Below are 23139 nucleotides of genomic sequence, written 5' to 3' on the forward strand. Positions count from 1 at the left end.
TTTTCTAGATAACTACAATGTTCAAAGGATCTGGTCAAGCCAAAACAAAGCAAAATAAACATCTCGTTACACGATTAGCATACAATAATGTTCGAGACAGGCCAATCTCTGACACGGCCAGATGAGCAGGAATTCCTCGTTTGTAAGCGCGGGCGCATCAATTACTCGGCGTCATGATTATTGTTCGTTACGTGTGCATACTAAATAGCTACTGTTTGCATTCATCTCGGTTTATCGTGGAATCACTTTGTTTGTTTTCTATAAAGTAGTTACGTATGACACGCGATTATTTCGCGGCAATTCCTTTTAATCACATAACATGAAGTCTCTATAATCACATGCATAAAACCTAAGATATTGAAGTGTAGTCTTAAACCCCAGTGGCGCCCACCAGGGCCAAAGCCTGCCAGAGCTGCGGTATGGTTCGAAAGAGTTGCCGAGACCCTTGTACATAGAGAGCTTAAGAAGGAACATGGTAGGTTTTAGGCAGAAAGAGTCTGACAATAAGAAATCGAAGTATTAAAATATAATATGATGACACATGAAACAGTCAAAATCTTTAGTTATTAATTAGCGCAGTAGCCCAAGGTATCTTCCGCATAGGGCCGCAAGATATTTCCGCGTTCACGCAAATATTTGGTGACCTACATACAATTGTTCCAATTCCTGTGTTTACATGTTCTTTTGTGTTGTGTGTACATACAGATTGCGGGAGGCATTGAATTATTTTGGAAGTTGATAAACAATCAGATACTTGGTTTCATACATTCAGAATAAATAAAGTAAGAATAATTCCTTCAACAAGATAATATTTTGGAAGATCATTCGTTGACCTGCTAACTCTTCATTTTGCCGATTCCTTAAAACTGGAGCCCTTTTCTCTATTGTAGTACGTACGAACTTGAATCCTGAAAATAATACTTCAGAAACCTGAACATAGAATATGTATGTACGCACCAATTTAACCGTGCAAGCGTGTCAAATCAACAACAAAATAACAAATCACTTTTACACATTTAATATATAGTCAATTGATGTATTTTAAGTAGCACAAGACCAGGTTAGTTGGCGATCATGGGGGTGGCCTACAATCAGAACTGGTCAGCCAGTTCTGATCTTTAAGGAAAAGCTTAACAGACAATGCATACCCTAATTACTCGATTGATTAGTTTACATTTAACATAGTAGGATACAGCTGAGTTTATCATCATTGTTGATTTAAATACAGTTAGAAACTATACGCAGACTTGGAATGAAGGACAATATTATAATCAGAAGACCGTATACTTGATAATTTATATAACGGTATTAACACAATAAGGCCTATGCAGTTAAGTGCAATTGTTGAAACATTGAAGTTAAGTGAACGCGACGACCTCGATGGCGCAATGGTCACCATGCTGGACTGCCGAACCTGAGGTCCCGGGTTCGATTCCCGGCTCGGTCGACATTTGTGTGATGAGCATGCTTGTTAGCCGTGGTCTGGGTGTTACAATATGTATTTATAAATATGTATATATGTAGCTATATGTAGTTTATCAGTTGTGTTAGCACCCATAACACAAGTTAATTAATAACTTACCATGGGGCTAACCGACCGTGTGTCAAAAGGTGTCCCAACATTACAACATTATAAGTGAAATATAACGTTTAGAATTGAACCTGTATATTTATTTGAACGGTAGGTTTTTATTAGCATTTTAAAATGCTTAAATTAATACATATTTCTTTAGAAACTTAATTTGTACTAGGTATGCAAATAATCACTTCGGACTAAAGTCTAAGTGAGCAATTTTACTCAATTGTTATGCTAACCTTTACCTCAAATCCTCAAAATTATTATATCATACGTCTTACATTATTCTTCTTTTTAACATAAACGTGGTTAAAATGACGTCAATACAAGTTAGCACCCTATTACCTCAGTCCTGTGACAGATGTCTTTACAACACCATGGATAGACGTAACCTTAGTGTTGCGTGTCGTAACTGAAAGAATATCGGTTGCCAATCTGGGTTACGCAAATTCAGTATAGGATACAGTTTTCCTTTAATACTTATGGGTTTAGAAGTTAATAAAAGAATTGAATTTCATAAGAATAATATAATTTATACCTGTTGCCCCCTTGTTGCGATTTAGCGACTGATTCCCGGGGGCCCAGTAAGTGAGTTGGCGAGTCTCCACCTGCCATTTTTACGTGTATTTATTACATTGTTATCGGCAGGTGCCATAGTTCCCGTAGTTTCCCCATTCCTAGTCCACTAGCATCCCATCACAATAGCCCAAGTAGTTTTTATCCATAGTTAGCAATAGTTTAGCACAGAACCGGGGATTGTCCTTGGGTACATTTCTATAGTGTATACAGGGATAATCGTCGGTTTTGTGTCACCATTTCATTAAAGTTGTCTCAAAAGGGCTTCAGCGTGTTGGCTTCGGCCCCACGTTCGCCTCCCAAAAATCCGGGACTCTATAGTCCCGAGGTCTGGTAGAGACATACAATATAATTTATTGTTATTAAAACAGAGAGCGTTTTAATTTCCGATTGATCGATGTCTTGCAGGCCTGGAGCGCACATAGTTTTTTTTAATTTGTACTACGATGGTAAATTTCACATTGAAAACTTCAAGATAATTAATTTCTCTCCTCTACTAAGTTCTAATCTTCTTCTGCAAAATTCGTTATACTGAATTAATTATTTACAAGCAAAAGCATAGCACAAAATCGTCTTTTGTTCGTGATACTTTCACTTTAAATAATAGCACTGGCTTGCGTAATTAAAAATATCCATTTCTATAAAACGTGATAGTTACACGAACTTCTTTCATGCCAATATTTTGTTGTTTCTTAATTCCTTCCTTTTAAGAAGAGACCCGGTTAAAGTTAACTACCGGAATCGATAACTAGTTGGTTAATTATTTTAATGGGCGCTACTTAATGTGATAATAAGTTGTTGGGTGCCAATTTTGATGCAACACGGTTCTTCCTGCGAATTATCTCTTAACTGATAAATGATAAGATTCCTTGCCGGTAAGTCAAAGGTGTTCAACCTGAATATTTTGTAAACAACTTAATTTGTATAATTAGAGGAGTTATTAGTATGACTTATCAGATGTGTATGTTCCTGTCCGTTTTTTTTTTCAAACTTCTTGTTTAATTTTGTTTTGGGATGTATTCCGTCATATTAGGTGATTATTAGTTTAGTTATAGGTACATACTTACTAGACAAATTAATTCGTTTTCTGTGGTTAAATCAAATATCTAAGTGGATTCATTAATTATGTCAATTGCATCATAATTTTCAATTGGAAAATTCGGTTTATTTTGATTAAGCAGTGTACATGATTATCGTATAAACTAAATGTGTAGGTACACATAATGTAATAATTATCTGTTAAATCGGGAAGCAACGCTATCTGGTCTGGTTTTAATGCACTATCGCATAGTTTTAGTAGCCTAAACTAACCCAAAAATAATAGTAGATAATAACATGTAGTATAACATGTCAGTTTACCAAAATTATTCAAGGGTATTGTCAACTGGTATTATATACGCCGGAGTAATATTATAAATAACGACTTATAATGCATTGATAGTATCAGGTCATAAAACATAATTAATACAATGTCAATTGTTGTTTTTTATGCAACTTTAATAAGTTACAAGTAAAGACATCGGTCGGAAATATTGCCTTCGTTCGGCCTATATTTTTTTTAACAAACCTCTTGTAACGCTACCAGGACATCATAAAACTAAGATGCTAGTGCTACCAACCTTTTCAGCAGCTCCACGGCCTTATTCCGCAACATGTTGACAATCTTACAGTCTGATTCAGTCACCTCACCATTGTTACCTATATCGCAACGGTTATTTCACTCGCGGCAACTCTCACTTCACTGTTCCACTATGTCCAACGGTATTGCAAACTTTTGCTTTTTATTTTCGTAGTTATTCAACTATTGCATTGTAAGAGATGCGGTTGTCACGAAAGTTGGCAGGCGTTTGAAGTAACTGGCCGGCTGTCTGGCAAACGGGAAAAGTACCCACGTGACTGTGACAATAGCTATAGAGACTATAATGATAATTGTAGGAAGGGGTCACAGGCCAGTGATAACCGATCGTCAATACATTTACATCGCGCTGTTATGCGATACTCTCTTCAAAAGAAAATAATCAGCCTTTGTTTCGTTGTAAACACTAAACATTGCCAATTTGTATTTCGTTGTCGGTTAAATCGAATGTGGACGTAACAATTTAGCTGAAATGAAATAACAAATGGTGTAATCACGATTTTTGTGGAGATTTTTCTTTATTTCTGTTTTATATTTGAGCAATGGTTTAAGTCCTGCTAACACGATTTTCGCAAAAATAAATTATTTAATTTTATTTATTTCCTAAAAATAACATTGCATGAACTGCGACCTATCTATGTGGATAACGATTGCATTAAAACAAAATAACTAGGTAAGCGAAATTATCCAGACCATGTTTACATTTTCATGTGAACAGACACTGCGCATAATAAAAATTAACCAAAATAAATTAATATCACATCACTTACGCAGATAGAGTTTAGGAACCAGATGTCTTGCTATTTCCTTAAAGAAAAACAATATACAACTACTACCAAAACTCATTTATCAGCTCAAAACAGCCTGTTAATTCTAAGTATTGAAACACTTGAGCCATATGATTTCTAAGTTATCCCACCTTGATGTAAGATTGAATGAATCCGTACAATGCTCTCATTACTCTGTATACCAGCTAAATGTTTAATATAACAATATCTCTCGTGATACACTATTTAGCGTGCACGTGTTTGTATACAACGAATAAGTATTATGTTAGATACGCTAAAGAAATATTGAAATGAGTTATCGGTCTTCTTCTCAGTCGAATTTAAGCTCTGTTTTTCACAAATTTCAAACTAGGTACGTTTCTTTGGTTCTTTAATGAGAAATAAAATCAAGTCGAAATCTAAATAATGGAGACCAACCTTCCTACATTAATCATTAAGTACCTAGTTGTCAAATCTTCACAATTGCTTACTCTACTTATAAAAAACTAGACCATGTCCTAAAGAGGCAGCCAACAGTCCATTCACCAAAGTTGCAACAACAATATCCTATATAGGTATATAGGTATCAACACATGAAGTAACTACTCCCAACAAATTGCCTACTTATTGATATTTATGACCACTTTCACTCTTCAAATCAGTTTAACCGACGTTGTAAACCACAGTTAGTGTGACGAGATTATGCCGTCGGTACAAAGTCCTTTGTTACTTTTGTTTGATTACCTAGTTTTATACGTAACTAGCTTTTGCCCGTGGCTTCGCTCCCGTCAACTGACTTCCCTACTTTACCCTATTTTTTTTTTCATAAGAACCTTCTCCTGACAATAACAAACACAACAAAAAAAGAATTAGCCAAATTGGTCCAGGCGTTGTTGAGTTATGCGCTTACCAACACATTTTGCGATTCATTTTTATATTATAGATATGTGACATTCACCTGAAAAGTGCAATCGGGTTATGCAAAAAGTAGTAGGTACTTGTATGATGATAGATATTTGGTAGATGGGTAGTTAAGTGTCATGATAATATTAGGAGGTACAGGTTTTGATATTGAAGTAGCAAGACTATATGTAGACTATTATCTTAAATGAACCAAATGGAAATAATTTGGTGCTGAAATGAACTGCGATTACACGCCTTTAGCAGCACGTGTGTCAAATAATTATTTAAGTCTTTTTATTTAAGTCTTAAATAGCCTACATTATTTTATGCAGATTGAAGTAAACTTAATATTCACAATAAATCAATCTGATTAGCATCAGTCGACAGACAGGCGCTGTTCACTTATTTCCTGATATCTAGCTAAATTACTAATTAATCAATCTAGACAGAAATCGCTTTATATTCTAAAAGAGTTTGTGAGCTGATAAACATGCTGCTTTTCACATGTTTTGCCTGAATACTCCCTGTTTGCTTAAACGTGATATGAATGTTACTTGTTTCTTTTTATGCTATCCTGGTATTTATAGATTTCTTCATTCATCATATCTACACAAACAATATTGCGTATTTGCGACGTCGTTTGTTTTTGGTTAAAATACCAATTTTTATTGTTATTGTTGACAAGATAATGGACACTTAATCACTGTATATTTAGTCTTCCATTTCAAATTATCAATGCTCAGCACTGATTGTTCTACGCGTGAAAAATTCAGCAAATGACCGTTCCGAGCAGTTGCGTAGTTGCGTAGCTTCCGACGCAAACAGTCTGATTGTTATCGTTTCGTCACCATTGTCGTCACTTAAAACAATAACTTTCGTACGAAATAACATGAACAGGGTCAGAACCTTAATCATTGAAGTGTCACGTCAAATTATTGGCGAAGGATGATTGGCAAACCATTGCGCAAACCCGGAGCGAGGCCGACGTCATGGTTCCAACCCATTGTTAAGGGGAAATTCGGCCTATAGTTCGGCCATTCAGAGAATGCGTTCCTGACACGTCGCGATTGAACTGACGACGTAACTACATTCATTGATTATTGATATAATAATGTTGTTTTAATGCTCCTCAATTGTTAAAACGGTAAACAACCAGCAAAAATATTTTTATCGTAACTGCAACGCCATTGCAAAGTTACGTCGTCAGTTCAATCGCGACGTGTCAGGAACGCATTCTCTGAATGGCCGAACTATAGTGACGTAGTGCCAAAAGTTTTAGAAAGTTCAGTTTTGAAGGAAATTATGTCATCTCCTTCGTTACCTTGAACCCTGGTTCTTATGAGATAGTTAACTCTGTATTGTAAAATCTTAACTAATCCTGCCTCGCCATCTAGTTATGAAAATTATAGCTCTTTCTTAATTATAATATCCTTTCTTTGTTCTCATTATTATTAATTTTCGTCATAACATAAACTACTGTCTATTACGATATAAGATGATTCGTCTTGGTTTTATCATCTAACATTATATTTCTTGTTCACAGGACGTACATACAATGACTTGAATCAATACCCAGTGTTCCCATGGATCTTGACGAACTATGAAAGTGAGGAGTTGGACCTCAGCCAGCCGTCGAACTACAGGGATCTCTCCAAGGTATCTACCCAATTATAGCAACCTTGATGACAACAGTTTTGCTGCACGAGACATGACGAAATATCGCCAAGGGATTTCGTCTCCATAATAACAAGAGCTTTAATCGATGTTTTTACAGATAAATATAGTTCTGAGGTCACGTTTTGTGCCTAGTGCACATTTCCGTCAGCTTCTTTTTTTTAACCAGAAATAATCTGTAAAATAATGTTTAACACTCCCATCTCAACCTGCTTTAATGCAAATGCGCCTTCTCAAAGACCAGGGTCATGCCGGGACGTGTTCTGCAGACTGAAAAGGCGTCATTGTCTAAAAAGGCTCATTTGGCAACACACATAATTCTTTCTAACCCCCTACATATCAACAACTTCCGGCGCCATGTTGGCAAGGTTCTTGCAGCATATACCTAAAATACAATATTGTTTGTTCTCCAGCCCATCGGAGCCCTAAACCCGAGTCGTCGGGCGTACTTTGAGGAGCGCTACAATACCTGGGAGCACGAGTCGACGCCGCCCTTCCACTATGGCACACACTACTCCACGGCTGCTTTCGTGCTCAACTGGCTAGTTCGCATCGTGAGTATATCCATGTTATTTTAAATCCTCCTATTACTATGGGTCCAAAGTTTGGCCAAGAAGATTAAACCCTTGATAGATAGATACTAAAAGAGAAATAAGTATTTCAGAATTTAGGGACATTATCAGTTGTAACAATTTTACCTTTAGTTAGTCCGAGAAAACTAACAGAAAATACATAAATGTTCCAATTAAACCTTCAGCGAAAGTCAAATGTTTTTATTTCAAATACTCCTGAAAAGGCTTTGGAATTAAACGTCACATTATTTACACGGGTCCAAAACGTTGGTCTCATGAAGAGCCGGTAAGAAGAAAAGAAACTCCATTTTCACTTACAGTAATTAAGTCAACAAATCACAATCAACGTCCCAAATTGCGTGTTCTAAATCCAATACGCAGCTTTCTCCAAAACGGCATCACATTTGCATATAAAAATAAAATATTAATTAAGTGTTGCCATTAAGAGTGCGTAAATGATTTATCACGTGTGTTCTTCACATCCATTCTGACGTGTCACCCAACATTTGAACGGAATTAAATGTTAGCCAGCCGGAACTAATGACGATATCGCCGCTTCAAGTCATTTACTAAATAAGTTGCTTTTGTCGTCTTGGGAGATGGAAAATTTTGAAATTGAAATGTAATAATAAATGTCACAAGTGCTATTCTTAAGTTTAGTACTTGGGAGACCCATTTTTTACCAATTTTGCATTATTATTTGCCCATTCAAAGGAGTTTCTGCAAAACCAACTCTAATAAAACTTAATTTCATCACAATGAAGTACGTTTTCCATTTTTTATAAACTCATTAGTAAATATTTAAATAAACTTAGTAGTATTAAAGTGCATATTTTATTGAGATCGCAGTTAGCATAGCAGAAACATCACAACTTAGCCTTACTCTCAAACATTGAACATCAATCTCAGTCTATCTTAGATCGAAACCGTTGCTAACAATGTAATAGATTTATCTGAAACAGCTCACGGTCCATAAAACGCGTCAATGGCTGACTAATTAATTGTTATCACCCGGTATTGTATGCGTGTTTGTTTTTGAATTAGTTTCGCGACACACGCATCATATGGCATTGTTATCAAGATAAATAAAATCACCTTATTTATGAACGCATCGTAAACCAAAGCAAAATTAAAAATCTATTGATTTTTGCTTTTAAGAATTGGGAATAATTTATTTATCACTTGTAGAATCTCGTGTCTGTGTTATCCCTTCTAAAATTATTATCCAAAAATAAGGGAAAATAAATGTCAAGTTTACGAGCAAAAACGAAAATATACTAGTTTTACATACATGAGAATGCGATAACCATACATCGTCGTCTTCAATCACACGCACTAATGGAACCATCCATCTTGGACAATTAAATTTACAACGCGTCGACTAGTTATTTCAAGTTACAGTATCTAAGTCTTTGTACAATGGCCTTGTGGGAGCTATAAAGGGACTCTTCAAAGGGCCCGTTTTGCCTCCGATCATAGTAAATTAGTGAATGCATTAACACGTCTGCACTAAAAGTGTGGACGTCACAACAATTGAGCGCACTGCGCAAGCGACGCGCCGCGACAGATGCGCCTGCGATCCAATGCGACGTTAACACGGCAAAAAAATAAATGGATGCTTAAATAGAACTGAGTTTTTTTGATGCTGTAGCAGTAAAAAGTTTAGGGAAATTGAAGCAAAGAATTTGACATTTTAGGATACCTGCGGAATAATATAAAGCAATGCCGACTACTTTGCCGTATATGTTGTTTAAATATGATGAAATGTCTCCCCAGGAACCGATGACAACAATGTTCCTAGCGCTACAAGGTGGCAAATTCGACCACCCCAACAGGCTCTTCTCGTCCATCGCCATGTCATGGAAGAACTGCCAGCGAGATACTTCTGACGTTAAGGTAAACTACATCTTCTATAATATTATAAAGAGGAAAACTTTGTTTGTTTGTTTGTTTGGTTGGTTGTAATGAATAGGCTCAAAAACTACTGGACAGTTTTTAAAAATTCTTTCACCATTCGAAAGCTACATTATCCACGAGTAACATAGGCTATATTTTATCCCGGTACGGGCAGTAGTTACCACGGCACGCGGGTAAAACCGCGGGAAAACGGCTAGTATTTTATATTTCTTTTGAAAGTTTCAGTGGGTCAATTCCGATGTTAAAAAAGGAAGGAAAAGGCTTAATATTAATTTATAATCAAACGTAGCACGTCTCCAAAATGTGTGCCTTTACTTTGATGCATCAACTTCTGACTCCTGCAAACGGCGACAAAGTAAGACGCCTCATGCTTAAAGGGGTCACGCAACTCTATTTTCATTGCCAACTTGACCTTTTATTGAATAACAAAGAGCACTGTCCGCTAATAGTCACTCTATCTCGCCATCATGTTGACATTTTTCTTTTATTCTACAGGAACTAATACCCGAGCTGTTCTTCCTACCCGAGATGCTGGTGAACAGTTCAGGGTTCCGGCTAGGCATCCCCGAGTCTCCGTCAGGTGACGTCATCCTGCCTCCCTGGGCGTCTTCTGCTGAAGAGTTTGTGCGTATCAACCGAATGGCACTGGAGTCCGAGTTCGTTAGCTGTCAACTACATCAGTGGATTGATCTCATATTCGGCTATAAGCAGCGAGGTAAGTGTTTATGTAAACTTAAGTTCTGCTTCTGCCTTAGTTATTGTATCCTTTGAAAATGTCTTTATTATCATCGTCTTATCAGCCGTTTGAGCCGTAGTTCTTAACAAAAGCCACATTGATTTCCATTTTGAATAACACACGTGTCTAAATTTTGGTTACGAATGTTTCGTGTCATTTACAGTATAACCATTACCTTTGTAAATTCTTTATTTTTTTATCATGTTTCTAGATCGTGTACAAAAATATATAAATAAAACCTGCATCACCTATTTTATAGGTCCCGAGGCGGTCCGTGCAACCAACGTATTCTACTACCTAACCTACGAAGGTGGGGTCCGTCTCGACCAGATCACGGAGCCCGTCACCCGTGCAGCAATTGAGGACCAGATCCGAAGCTTTGGGCAAACTCCTGCACAGTTATTAAGTGAACCTCATCCTCCGAGAGCATCGACCATGCACCTTGCGCCGCTAATGTTCGCGGCAGCACCAGATGATGTGTGCTTGAGGCTTAAACTACCCTCGAATGCGGCTGTAGTACATGTCTCAGCGAATACCTATCCGCAATTGGCTATGCCTGCTGTTGTTACGGTAAGTGTGGATGAATACAGATGAAGTGTTATTTTATTTAGTAAAACATCTTTTAATATGGTACACAACAAAATCTTCTTTAGAGTTAAACCGAGTTAAAATTGTCTTTGGTTGTCTCATATGTATATCTCATCTGCTCAGCTTTTTAACTGGATGCAGCTGAGTACCAGTGTTTCAAATTCAACTGCCTATCTGACCTCCTTAACCCACTTACCCGGGAAACTTGATACCACTTTTGGATAAAAATATTGTTATTGCATCATAATATCAGTGTTGAAAATGTGATTTTCCCCCAGGTGAGTGCGGCCCGCGCGTTCGCCGCACACCGGTGGTCTGGCGGCGGCTGTGCTCACGCGCCGCATGCTCCCCGCCACGCGCCCGAGCACACGCATCACCCGCACCATCCGCTACTTATGGACCCAGTTTGGGGTATGTATCAACATACAAAATAGACTTCATCTGCCTGCAATTTCCCATCTTTTTAGTGTACTGCTTCTAGTCTTATCGTATGTAGTTGGAATTGAAAACCATCTTACCTCGTGTACTTACGGGATTCACAATTTAAAGTGCCTTCCGTATGACTGGCATGGTACTTAATTGGTCATCCATCTATCTACAGACCAACCACACTGAGCATAGCTCAACTTTTCAATCAATTCATGTGCCGACAAGTTGACCTAAATTGTGCATTCATTCATGGTAAATAGTGGTTTAAATAAAACCAACGTCTCTTTTGTCGGTGAAATTGGGCTTTAGTCACGAATTTCTCTGTTTTTTTTCTATTCCTTTTGCCCATATTGATTGTTGTTTTCGTCCCCCTAGCGGCGGGCGGCGCGGCGGCGCTGTCGCGGCGGCAGCTGGGCGACAACTTCTCGCAGCGCGTGCGCGCGCGCAGCAACTGCTTCGTGACGACGGTCGACTCGCGCTTCCTCATCGCCGCCGGCTTCTGGGACAACAGCTTCCGCGTCTTCAGCACTGACACTGGTGAGATGAGCTTAAATTTTTATTTATTTTTAGGGTCTTTTAGAATGTTCACCATAATGCACAAAATTAAGCATCAAATCTAGGATGGGAATAACCGTGAAACAACTTTTCGCTACCTATGTATTCTCCTTATGAAGTCCTCTTTAAAACTCCCGTATGTACACCCTATGTACTTCACCTACATATGTAGTCCCCTTATTATATACTCCCGTACTTATGTACTTTACCTATGTATTCTATTCTTCTTATATACTCCCTAATGTACGCTTCCGCTCATAATCAGTCATGAAAATTTTGTCTCTCAAAATCATCACTCCTCACATTTTAACGATGAATGTACTAAAGCCACTAGAACAATATGTCGCTATAAGCACAATTTCCAAGTATGGAAAATCGGCTTTCTGAACTGGGATCCCAAATACATCTAATATCAAATGTTATCTAAAGCAACCTTTTAGTCTTTGCAATTTAAACATTTACTTTTCTATTTTACAGCAAAAATAGTACAAATAATCTTCGGGCACTACGGCGTAGTGACGTGCGTGTGTCGCTCGGAGTGCAACATCACCTCCGACTGCTACATCGCGTCCGGCTCCGAGGACTGCACCGTGCTGCTGTGGCATTGGTATTTAATAAATATTATAAACTTTCAAAGAACTGTAGAAATTCCGGAATCATCATCACGTCATTCATTTTAATTATCAAATTAGTTCTTAAGACTCATAATAATTTACTTCCATAATTTTGATTATTGCTAGACCTTCTTTTGATGCCTACTGATTATACGTCTCGATACATGATCATCATTACACATCTTACGATTTTATACCATCCATTAACACCTTACATATGTTCAAGTAAAAGATCGTCTGGTGAAGCCATGTGATTCTGTCTTAAACTATTGTGGTGTTAGTTTCCCTTTTCACGTAAAAATTTGAAAGGACTATGTTTGGATTAAATAAATTACCGGTGTCAAATAAATCTTGTACATAAACTAATGTGTGTTTCACAGGTCTGCCCGACACGGTGGCATTGTAGGCGAGGGAGAGACGCCGGCGCCGAGAGTTACTCTGACGGGACACGACGCTCCTATCAACGGAGTTCTCGTCTCCGCAGAACTGGGCCTGGTTATATCTTCGTCAGTCAGTAAGTATACCTTTTTTTTAATGTGGAATATGATTAACTGACTTCTCCTGAACGTACCTACAGCGTAGCATTAGTTACTTGCTATTTGTATCCCAGGGCCGAGGTAGGTCTCTATAAAAAAACAAACATCTGAATTAAGAACCTCCTTTTTGGGAAGTCGGTTAAAAAACATAAACCTTGGCAGTCTCCTAATTTTTTGATTTGTGCCATCTTGATTTTATTGTCTTTTATTTCTACTCTGCAATAAAATCACTAGCCAATCTGTGTACCATCAATCTGTTAACCATGTAAAATTACGTCTCCGATATTCGAATTATCATAAAACGGCTGACTTTTTCTTTTTCTTCTTATCGAGAGCGCTGCAGGTTTAATCACCTAAAAAGCTTGGTCAGAGTTTTCTCGAATCCTGAAAATTTCGTTTAATATCAAAATGTATGCATTTGATACCTTAAAATCCTCAAAAATCCCTAACAACAAAATTCCCACGTTCCAGACGGCCCCGTACTAATCCACACGACATTCGGCGAGGTGCTCCGCGCGCTGTCGGCGGCGGAGGGCGTGTGCTCGCCGCAGCAGCTCGCGCTGTCTAGAGAAGGCGTCGTCGTCGTGGCCTATGCGAAGGGACATCTTGCGGCGTTTACACTTAATGGGCGAAGGCTCAGGCACGAGACGCATAATGATAACTTCCAGGTATGTAAAATGTTAATATTTCTTTACTTTCTTTAATTTAAGAGCCCAACTCCTTACATTTACGCCTATCTAGCGCCAACTCCTGAACTTCTTTATACGTCACAACATTCACCTTCTCTTTAATTTGCTTGATGTAGCTATGCTTTTTTTACAAGTTTAAAATATTGACGTGTTTTTCGAAATCTGTTAATTCAGAAAAAAAATACGGTTTATGTATGTTTACTAGAAATAGGGTTTTTGCTCGTTAAAGAAATTATTGTTTTCATAGTAATCATGGTATTCTGTGTTAAGATTTTTTTGATTCCAAAGAAATGATAACAGTTATTGTTTTGTACGTTTATATTTGTAAGTTTTTTAAATGGAATACCACAAGGTGCGACCTTGAGTCCAATCTTATTTTTACTTAATGAATATTACTTTTTATTTTATAGGTGATTTTCATGCACACTTATAACACATATTATATTTGTGTGCCTGCAGTGCCTGGTGCTGTCGCGCTGCGGCGAGTACCTGGCGTGCGGCGGCGACGCGGGCGTGGTGGAGGTGTGGCGCGCGGCGACGCTGGCGCCGCTGTACGCCTTCCCGCCCGCCGGCGCGCCCGTCACCTCGCTCGCGCTCTCGCACGACCAGAAGTACGACATCATCTGCCTAACATTTTCACTATCACATAGGGGTCGGCTTCCAGTTTAACCAGATGCAGTTTTTGTTTTATATGGGGTGACTTCCTACCCAGCCACCGGAGCGACAAAATACCCCTTCAATACTCAATTCTTTTAGCATTTCATATATTATAATAGGTGGTACATTTTGATTAGTGAAAATATGGACCCTATAGGGCACAGCTTGAAGAAGTAAGAATGTTTCAGTAGACTGGCGACTACCAAAGACGTTCAAATGACAACAGTTTATCGAGCCTTTCAAAACTCGTCATGATAAGCAGGGGCCCGATTCTCCTAATTTTACCTAAGCAACATTCGATTCACGTTCGACTGCGATCCAATCCCGACTCGATTACGATTGAAACGTATGTGGCATTCCGCTATTTTTTCTTTGAAATAAACGTTTTTATCCTTTTCTGTCATTCAATAATGAATCATTTTGTCTGCAAATGATTTACGATTGCAATATGATTGTAGAGCAAACTACCGTATAGACCAAAAATCACCAAAATAGCAGACCAATCGCAAACCAATCGAATGTCGTTGGAATACGATTGGTCTTATATTAGTAGCAGAATGCCCGATATGGTTAAAACTGCTATTGTGATCATATTGCGATTCGATTTCTATTCGATTTTGACATTATTAACTTAGGAGAATCGGGCCCCTGGTCATCCATCTACCCAAGCGTTGCTTAACCTTGTGATCGATGGAACCGCGCGACTGACTACGCCACGAGCTCTGATAGTAAAATATATCGAAATATCCATCTCACAACTTGGCAAGTCTCATATCTAATGATGGTGTAATCTAATAATTTACTGTGTTCGTTCCAGGTTCCTGTTAGCGGGTCTAGAGAACGGCTCCCTGGTTGTATTCCACATAGACTTCAACAGATGGCACCACGAGTACCAACAGCGGTACTGAACATCAGTACACTAGTTATTATTACTAAACTTAATTCAATTACCAGCCGGACGCTGGCAACACTGGCCCTTATCCTGTGGGTGTTGTCCAGTGTTGCAAGTGTCACGGATTTAATTCGCATCTAGGTAAAGCGATATTACGCTCATAGGTGATAGGACGTAATGGCTGCTATTTGATTGAATATTCACTGTTCTTTACGATTCAAAGCAGCAATCATCTACCAGATAAGAAATTAATTAATTGTACTCTCAATTCGGTTAAAATTAACAGTGGTAAAGAACAGTGTTATTAATATTAAGTGTGGTATTCTGAATTTAATCGCAGCTACATATAGCTACTGATTAAACTACCGCACTGGTCTAAATTTTAAATTAATAAAAATCTTGTTGGGTTGTAATATTTCGACACATTAATGCTATATTGGATAATGATAATGAGGCAACTGGCAAGTAAGTACTTAATTAGTTTTTAAGTTCATTGACATTCCATTGATTTTAATTCGTTTAGTAACAATTTAATTGTATTAAAATACTAAGACATTAAATGAGACGACTTCATAACATTCCATGAAATTTTATACAGTTTACAACCAAATTATTATAAAAGTAAGGTATTATTTGTTAAAATTCTTTCTAAGAAGAATAATGATGTAGTTATTTTTATATTTGATCGGTACTTAATCAATTGTTATTTATTTAAGTAAAAGAATGAAGTCGTAGCGTTGTACTTATACATATTTATTATTTCTGTGGAGCACTCTGCCACACTACTTTGGCTTTATCTGTACCACTTTAGTGTTGCCAATGTAGAATTTACAATTCTACTAAAGAAGTAATAGCTTAAGTAGCAGAGTGTGATATTGGTTTTAAGGAGTTTAGAAAAAAATAATCAAAGAAGATCTGTATTCCCTCAAACCAATTTGCACCAATAGTATTCTGTGTATTATAAAAAGATTATAATTTTTATGAAATGAAGCAATTAGTTTACAGTAAATTATTTATGTAGTGCCATAGGGAAAGTTTATTATTTTAACGCAATATAGTGTCTTTCTTATTTTATTTATGAAACTAGGATCTCCTATTCAAGTAACGTCCATTTTAATTCCTTTAATGTATTATTTTGAGTTTAAATCCATGTTATTAATTTATTTAATCCATTGACTTTTATTCGTGCAATATTTTCTAAATGGTCTAAGCTATTTACAAAATTCGTTATATATTTCCAATTCATTATAATATTACATGATGTGCTTGCTCTTTCTAGCAATTCAGTATTTGAAATTATTTTGACACATTCCAAATTTTTACTCTTGTGCTATTTTATGTGGTGGTGGGTAAGAAGTACTTAATTTTGAATATTATGATAAATAATAATTGACGTTGTTGTAATTAATTTTTGGTTTTATTAAATGGTTATAGCGAAAATTATTTTGTTTCTTTCATTTTTACCTTATGCCATTAATTGATATGATTTGTGTAGTTGGTATTTTTAGACTGCCTTTTGTAGCGTGCTTTCAATTTTACTCTGTTGAAGAAGACGGATTTTTGCCGGTAGCTGTGTTGTTAATTCTGCTGGAAATGTATTTATATCAATAAAGCATTATTGTACTCGAACAGGGTCACTCTTTGCATTGCGAGAGCCATCATTGTTTCACTGTGGTAAAGAGAGAATTGCAATTCGTCCTGGGTCTTTCTCCTCAACACATTGGAACAATGATGGCGCCTATGTAAACTAGGGCCCCAGGTTGGACAACAGCGCGAAAGTGCCAATACTTTAGTCATTTTCGCTAATTAAACTATGTCAATATAACGTTAGGACGAGTTTAGACTATATTAATGTAATGTAATGCTAAATAAAGTTGTGTTACGGCTAAGTGACGTCACATATACGTTACAAAAAACATAGTTTTTTACGCATACGTCGTGTTACATTGTATTCAATATACAATCAATTTATAAACTATATTTTTGCAACACTACGCAAGCACCGCTCCTTCCGTTCTGTGATTTAGGCTTAAATGCACCTAGACATACGAAAGTTTATTCTTCTCGTCGTTTTCCTATCTCTGTGCCAAAACTAAGGATAACAATATGAGAGACAGATCAGTGATTGTATAATACGAAATATTGATAGTTCATTCATAACTACGCTTCAAACTTAAGCCGTATTTCCTCCTTACCAGCGCGACTCCCACCCATCGATAACTTTAATCGCATTGTATTTGTAACTTTAACAATAAAACAGAACATTACGGTAAAGAGGATTCTTCTACTCTTAGATAAAAATGTTTTTCTAGAAAAAATCTATAGTGGAATTATTCACGTAGCTATTAGATAATTGTACAAATGACTCTTGAACCCTTGAACTCACGTCCCTCTGTAGTTGTAGTGTACCCAGTTACACGTAGATTGTACCTTCTATCTATTATAATATAGTCACTAGCTATATATGCTTATCGTAGAAAATATTGTGTTCTAGATGCCATTTAGACTATCATTCGGTTTCAAATCCTAAGCCCTATCCTATTCTAACTACCTATAAGCAGTGCGATTATTTTATTGTTACTTAAACTTTATTTCTAGCACACATAACGCTAGGCTTTAACAATAAAATTATTGTAGAAAACGTTTTTTTCATCACCTGTACAGCATTGGAATCTACCATAAATTCAGTGAGACCAACATCAAAAACCAAAATACTTCTGTCCCAGGTCCCTGGCACTGTCTATTCACTTTATAATTCTACACAATATGAATCACGTCACAACCCAAATGCTTGTTTTTATCAAAGACACGCTACACGCAATTCTGTCCATTATTAATAAGATTAAATAGTTATAGGTCGTGGATGTTGGATTAGAATAAAATAATGTTTTTATTTACTAGGCTAAGGTACACCTTGTATAATAATTATCACTGTCCATTTAAATGTAAGCTACATCAAGTGTGAACATTGTTATTGTAAAATTCGCTAAAATGATTGGATTTAAAATATTAATTTTTATTGCATCTACTATTTTCAATGTTATTATGTAAATTTGCAATTAAAAGATACCTAATCACGCTCTATACGCGTAGTAAATATTTAGATAAATGTACGCTTCCAATATTTTGTTTTGATTTAAAATTTTGCTCCATGCGTTAAACCCACGTATTCAAGTCTACGTACTGCCTTCACCCTTACAGAAGTATCGCCTAGTTTAATTAACTCAATACCTTATAACTAACACTATAAAAATTGTTGAGCGTACGATAGTTATGAATAGAAATAATACTTGTAGAAAATTGTAGTTTCACAGTAGGCTTAGTTCGATGACAGTCATCGCCATTTTGAATAAGATTTTGAGAGGATTACAGAATCCCTATTATTTTTGTGAGTAAGTAAATGTAATTCAAGTGCTGACCGCGCGTCTTGCTTGTGCTTGCTTCGACTTCTCTCCTCGATAGTTCCAGTAGCCGACAAAACGAATACATAGCTCATAGTTTTCGTATTGGTTCATCACCGCGGTGCAGTTTGTTGTAGGTAGTTTCTAGATGTAGACTCAATTTAACTATGAATTCATTTTACGTCGCTGTTAGTATTTCAGATCTTTATTCAATTTATTCTACTAAATACAATCTTCTATGTAATGTATTATTTTAAGTATTTAGAATGAAATACAATAGTAAAAATATTTGAATTATGATTTCCCGCTCTAGGCCACAGATAATTAATTTTACATAGATTAAAGATTCGCTGAACATGTTCATTATTGTTGTTACATTATATTTGAAAGTTTCATCCTTGAATTGTAATTAATTACAAATATGTGCACATGCTTTTTTCAACTAACACTGACTATAAAACTATTAAATGTTCAACTGTTATTTGTAATTATTGTGAATTTGTTATGCAAGATTATTGATTTGCATGACGTCTTTCTTTTAATACTACACAATAGGGCAATAAAGTCCATAAATAAATTATTGTTATGCTAAGTATATGGTGCGTTTGTATGTAATGAACAGATCTTGAGTAATTAATAAATTGCATTGAATAAACTTCCAAGTCTTGATTTATTTCCTAAATTGTGGTCGGCGAAAAAAATACCTAAATGTTGTTCGCTTCTCTATTAATTTCCCAGATACATACTTGCTTTGTTCCCATACCACAAAAAACATTTAAAGCAACGGAAAACGTGAACTTTTAACTATTTTATAATAATCACGAAATTATACTTAAACGAGATTTTCAGGATGATTCCTTTTGAGAATTAAAAAAAAGTTCCCAAAAAAGTACACAGATGGCGTTATACCTACTACGTCGGTGTGCCTTTACCCATGCTTTACCCTAAGGGTGAGTATAGACTACAACATTTTCTCGAGCATTTATTTCTGTGTAATGTAACATTCTAGCACGGCACTGCTTGCAGTAGCGTCGGCGGTCGGGTTGCCTCCCTCCCTCAAAAATGTGCGAGGGGGGCGATGGCTGATCCTCGCGTTATGCTCGTGAACGGGTGCTACTTGTGGTGCTAGGTCGTCTTACTGACTATATATTAGTTTTTTTTTAATTTTGTAAAATCTTTTTATTTTACTTATGTTCTGGCTGAGCGGTCTAATTCACTAGTTTATAAAAGAATAGCACATGTAGGTGGGCACTCCCTTATATCCTATTAAGTGTAAATAATTGGAGGCTATAATTTTGTTTCATCAAACTTATTAAATGCTTGAGTTAGTTGTAAGGTATGTAGGGTGAGTGCTAGCTAGCATGTGGTGTGTAAATAATTTTTACTGAAATTTTGTGTCAATATTGCATATTGTCCTCTATTGTGGAATACAAATTACATTGAATACAAATGTACATATCAAACATTATTTAAGGTTCTTCTAACCTACAGACAGACATGTGTTGCTGGGGAGTTTGTTGCGCCACTTCTTCTTCCCAGCAAAAACACATAGGAAGTGGTGAAGGGTGGGCGTTTTGGGGGCTGTCTATTGTAAATTCCTGCCGTTCAAAAAGTGCTGTCTTGCAGGCAAGTTTGAATAAATGATTTTTGATTTTGATTTAACGACATAACATAGACATAACACAGAAAGACGCAAAATAAATTTAATATTGGTCAGGATTTTTAATTCATACATAAAACAGTAAATCAATTTGTAAAATGATTTCTGAATAATTATAAAATAAAAGCGATTTGTTTGGCAGTTGAACAGTTGACTCAGCTTGTGAAAAAACTTCGTTTCCGAACGAACACCAAAACTGACATTGACGTTTGTATAATCTGTTTCCGGCCTTTTCCTTCGCTCCCGTTGCAATCATGGCGGTGAACAACATTTCTAAAAAGCGAAAAGTACGTTGAAACCAGTGTTTATTATATTGAAATACATACCACAAATCGTGTAATGATAATTGACGAGCCTATAAACCTAAATAATGGGTCCGATATATTTGTGAAACTTGTGATGTTCGTGGATATTTCAGTACTTGTCACCTGCGCTAGGATTGTTATGTTTCTCTTGTGCCTTGTTTTACCGAAACATATTTACACCTAATCGTGTAATAATTATGTGGCCGAAGTACCAACGTGTGTTCGGAAGGTTTTTATTAGTTAAATGCGATGACCAAAACATAACCTCTCGGTGAATTTGCAGTTCGTCGGAGACGGAGTTTTCAAGGCGGAACTCAATGAGTTCTTGACCAGGGAGCTTGCTGAGGATGGCTACTCCGGCGTGGAGGTGCGCGTCACTCCGACTCGCTCGGAGATCATCATTATGGCCACCAGGACACAGAGCGTGCTCGGAGAGAAGGGCCGCAGGATCCGTGAGCTGACCTCCGTGGTGCAGAAGAGGTTCAACATCCCGGAGCAGTCCGTGGAGCTGTATGCCGAGAAGGTGGCGACCCGTGGTCTGTGCGCCATCGCGCAGGCTGAGTCGCTCAGATACAAACTCATTGGAGGTTAGTTTCACTACTTTCTCCCATGTTTTGTGTGTTTGTCCCCAAAAACCCAGCCTGAATCTCTTAGTCCATAAAATAAAGAACAGTTCCTATGTCAACACATAAAACATAAAACAATCAAAATAAACCAGAAACATGCATCTCAGACTAAATAACTTGGGCCCATTGAGACATTGCATATTGCACCAATACTCATTATAAATTACTAAATATGTACTTGTGAGCATTCCTGTCCTGCCTCAGTGTGTGGAATGTTCCTGTTAATGATGTAGCCAAGATCACATTGCTTGCAAAATGAATCGATCTTATGATACCAGCATTTATACTAATAAAATCTCACACTAGCACTACTTGTTGCTAAGTAAATTGCTTTTACTAGACATTAATCTCTATTTTAGCCGTTTGTCAGGAAATTGGTCTCATCTAAGTTTAAAACCACTTAACTATCACTGCTTAGTGTATTTAAATCATGTAAAATAGACAATGAGAATACTTGTTTCAGCAGATGCTCATGTACCTGGCCTTGCCAGTATTTTATGTGAAAGTATCAAGTGATTATAATCTTCGGAAATAATTAAGGCTTTACTGCCATTCTCTTCTACATTTACAATCATATTTTTCTACCCAACAGCCAAAATAAAATGAATCATGCCAGTCTTAAATATTTAATAAAAATTTTCAATCTCTTACAGGACTTGCTGTGCGTCGGGCATGCTATGGTGTCCTCCGTTTCATCATGGAGTCTGGTGCCCGTGGTTGCGAGGTTGTCGTGTCTGGCAAGCTGCGTGGACAGCGTGCCAAGTCCATGAAGTTCGTGGACGGCCTCATGATCCACTCCGGAGACCCATGCAATGACTATGTCAACACAGCCACACGTCACGTGTTGCTCAGACAAGGAGTGCTTGGTATTAAGGTGAGAAAAAATGCTTATAATAGTAAATTAACAACAAGAAATCAATTATTGAAACTGGGTACTATGAATATTCCAATGAATGCACAGTAAATTCTTAACATAATGTATGATCTTAGTACAAATTATTATAATGATAAAAACAAAAACATTTTCATGAATTCAGAACCGCCTCCTTTTTGGGAAGAAAAATCTATTTTACTTTGATTTGTCCACAATATCAGGGATTTCTAGCCACTCAATGGCTTGAGATCTAATGTTTGTGGCAGAGTGATTCAGCTTGTTTATTGGAGGGCATGTCTGTACAGGCTCTGGTACGGTGCAAGCTGGACATTTCAATTGTCCTCAAAAGTTGCTATTTTATTGTCATTCATCACCTTATTAAAGTCATGGAGCCATATTGGTATGCTCAACGTTCTTGCTAAAAAACTGTTGACACAAATAAATAATTTGAAATCTCTATTTACTCCAATTACCTGCTTTTGAAGCTATTTCTATAGCAACAGCATATAGTGAAATTTCACTAAATTTATAAGCCTGAATTTATACAAATATTTATACCAAGTGAGCCTCAATAATAACTCATTACATTTCTCCTACAGGTCAAGATCATGTTGCCATGGGACCAACAAGGCAAGAACGGCCCCAAGAAGCCACAGCCCGACCACATCCTGGTGACAGAGCCCAAGGACGAGCCCGTGCCCCTGGAGCCCACCAGTGACGTGCGTTCCCTTGCGCCCGCGCCGCTGCCGCAGCCCGTACCCGCTGTCGCTTAGGTCTTAAGCTAATTAATACAAAAATATTGAAAATCCTATTTGTTTCTTTTTGTTTACCCATACACGATACGACTGACAGAAGTCTTCACTAATGGGGTCAAGACTTCTGTTTTCTACTCCCTCACTCTCTTGGTCCGATGGGATGACCCGAACAGAAAGGTCTGCAATGGCGCACCTAGGGAA

At 37.1% G+C, this 23139-nt stretch overlaps 3 protein-coding genes across 6 annotated transcripts in view; 2 read left to right on the forward strand and 1 right to left on the reverse strand.

Annotated features, from left to right (window-relative positions):
• The window catches only part of LOC124635875 (facilitated trehalose transporter Tret1-2 homolog), a 51237-nt gene extending 47247 nt beyond the window's left edge, over window positions 1-3990 (reverse strand). The window contains exon 1 of the mRNA XM_047171829.1: window positions 3772-3990. Within this exon, the coding sequence (XP_047027785.1) occupies window positions 3772-3806 (35 nt within the window). The 5' untranslated portion in view covers window positions 3807-3990. The remainder of the gene's footprint in view (window positions 1-3771) is intronic.
• LOC124635872 (neurobeachin) overlaps window positions 1-16760 on the forward strand; it is a 369067-nt gene extending 352307 nt beyond the window's left edge. For all 4 annotated transcript variants that reach the window (XM_047171824.1, XM_047171825.1, XM_047171826.1 and 1 more), the window contains 12 exons: window positions 7002-7114; window positions 7546-7686; window positions 9481-9600; window positions 10117-10336; window positions 10617-10927; window positions 11224-11356; window positions 11750-11911; window positions 12407-12536; window positions 12924-13057; window positions 13551-13747; window positions 14228-14379; window positions 15243-16760. In XM_047171824.1, coding sequence (XP_047027780.1) covers window positions 7002-7114; window positions 7546-7686; window positions 9481-9600; window positions 10117-10336; window positions 10617-10927; window positions 11224-11356; window positions 11750-11911; window positions 12407-12536; window positions 12924-13057; window positions 13551-13747; window positions 14228-14379; window positions 15243-15333 — 1904 coding nt within the window. In that variant the 3' untranslated portion in view covers window positions 15334-16760. The remainder of the gene's footprint in view (window positions 1-7001; window positions 7115-7545; window positions 7687-9480; window positions 9601-10116; window positions 10337-10616; window positions 10928-11223; window positions 11357-11749; window positions 11912-12406; window positions 12537-12923; window positions 13058-13550; window positions 13748-14227; window positions 14380-15242) is intronic.
• Window positions 16761-20507: 3747 nt separating this feature from the next.
• LOC124635793 (40S ribosomal protein S3) lies at window positions 20508-22994 on the forward strand. Its single transcript, XM_047171748.1, has 4 exons — window positions 20508-20665; window positions 20967-21270; window positions 21963-22183; window positions 22783-22994. Exons 1-4 carry the CDS (start codon window positions 20633-20635, stop codon window positions 22954-22956), a joined length of 732 nt encoding a protein of 243 aa, XP_047027704.1. The 5' UTR covers window positions 20508-20632; the 3' UTR covers window positions 22957-22994.
• The last annotated feature ends 145 nt before the right edge of the window (window positions 22995-23139 follow it).

Source organism: Helicoverpa zea, chromosome 13 (genome assembly GCF_022581195.2).
Source record: "Helicoverpa zea isolate HzStark_Cry1AcR chromosome 13, ilHelZeax1.1, whole genome shotgun sequence".
NCBI classification, from domain to species: domain Eukaryota; kingdom Metazoa; phylum Arthropoda; class Insecta; order Lepidoptera; family Noctuidae; genus Helicoverpa; species Helicoverpa zea.

Coding starts and splice junctions, on each gene's coding strand:
- LOC124635793 (XM_047171748.1), top strand. CDS start 20,633: ATGGCGGTGAACAACATTTCTAAAAAGCGAAAA. Junction 20,666..20,966: donor ACATTTCTAAAAAGCGAAAA/GTACGTTGAAAC, acceptor GTGAATTTGCAG/TTCGTCGGAGACGGAGTTTT. Junction 22,184..22,782: donor AAGGAGTGCTTGGTATTAAG/GTGAGAAAAAAT, acceptor TTTCTCCTACAG/GTCAAGATCATGTTGCCATG.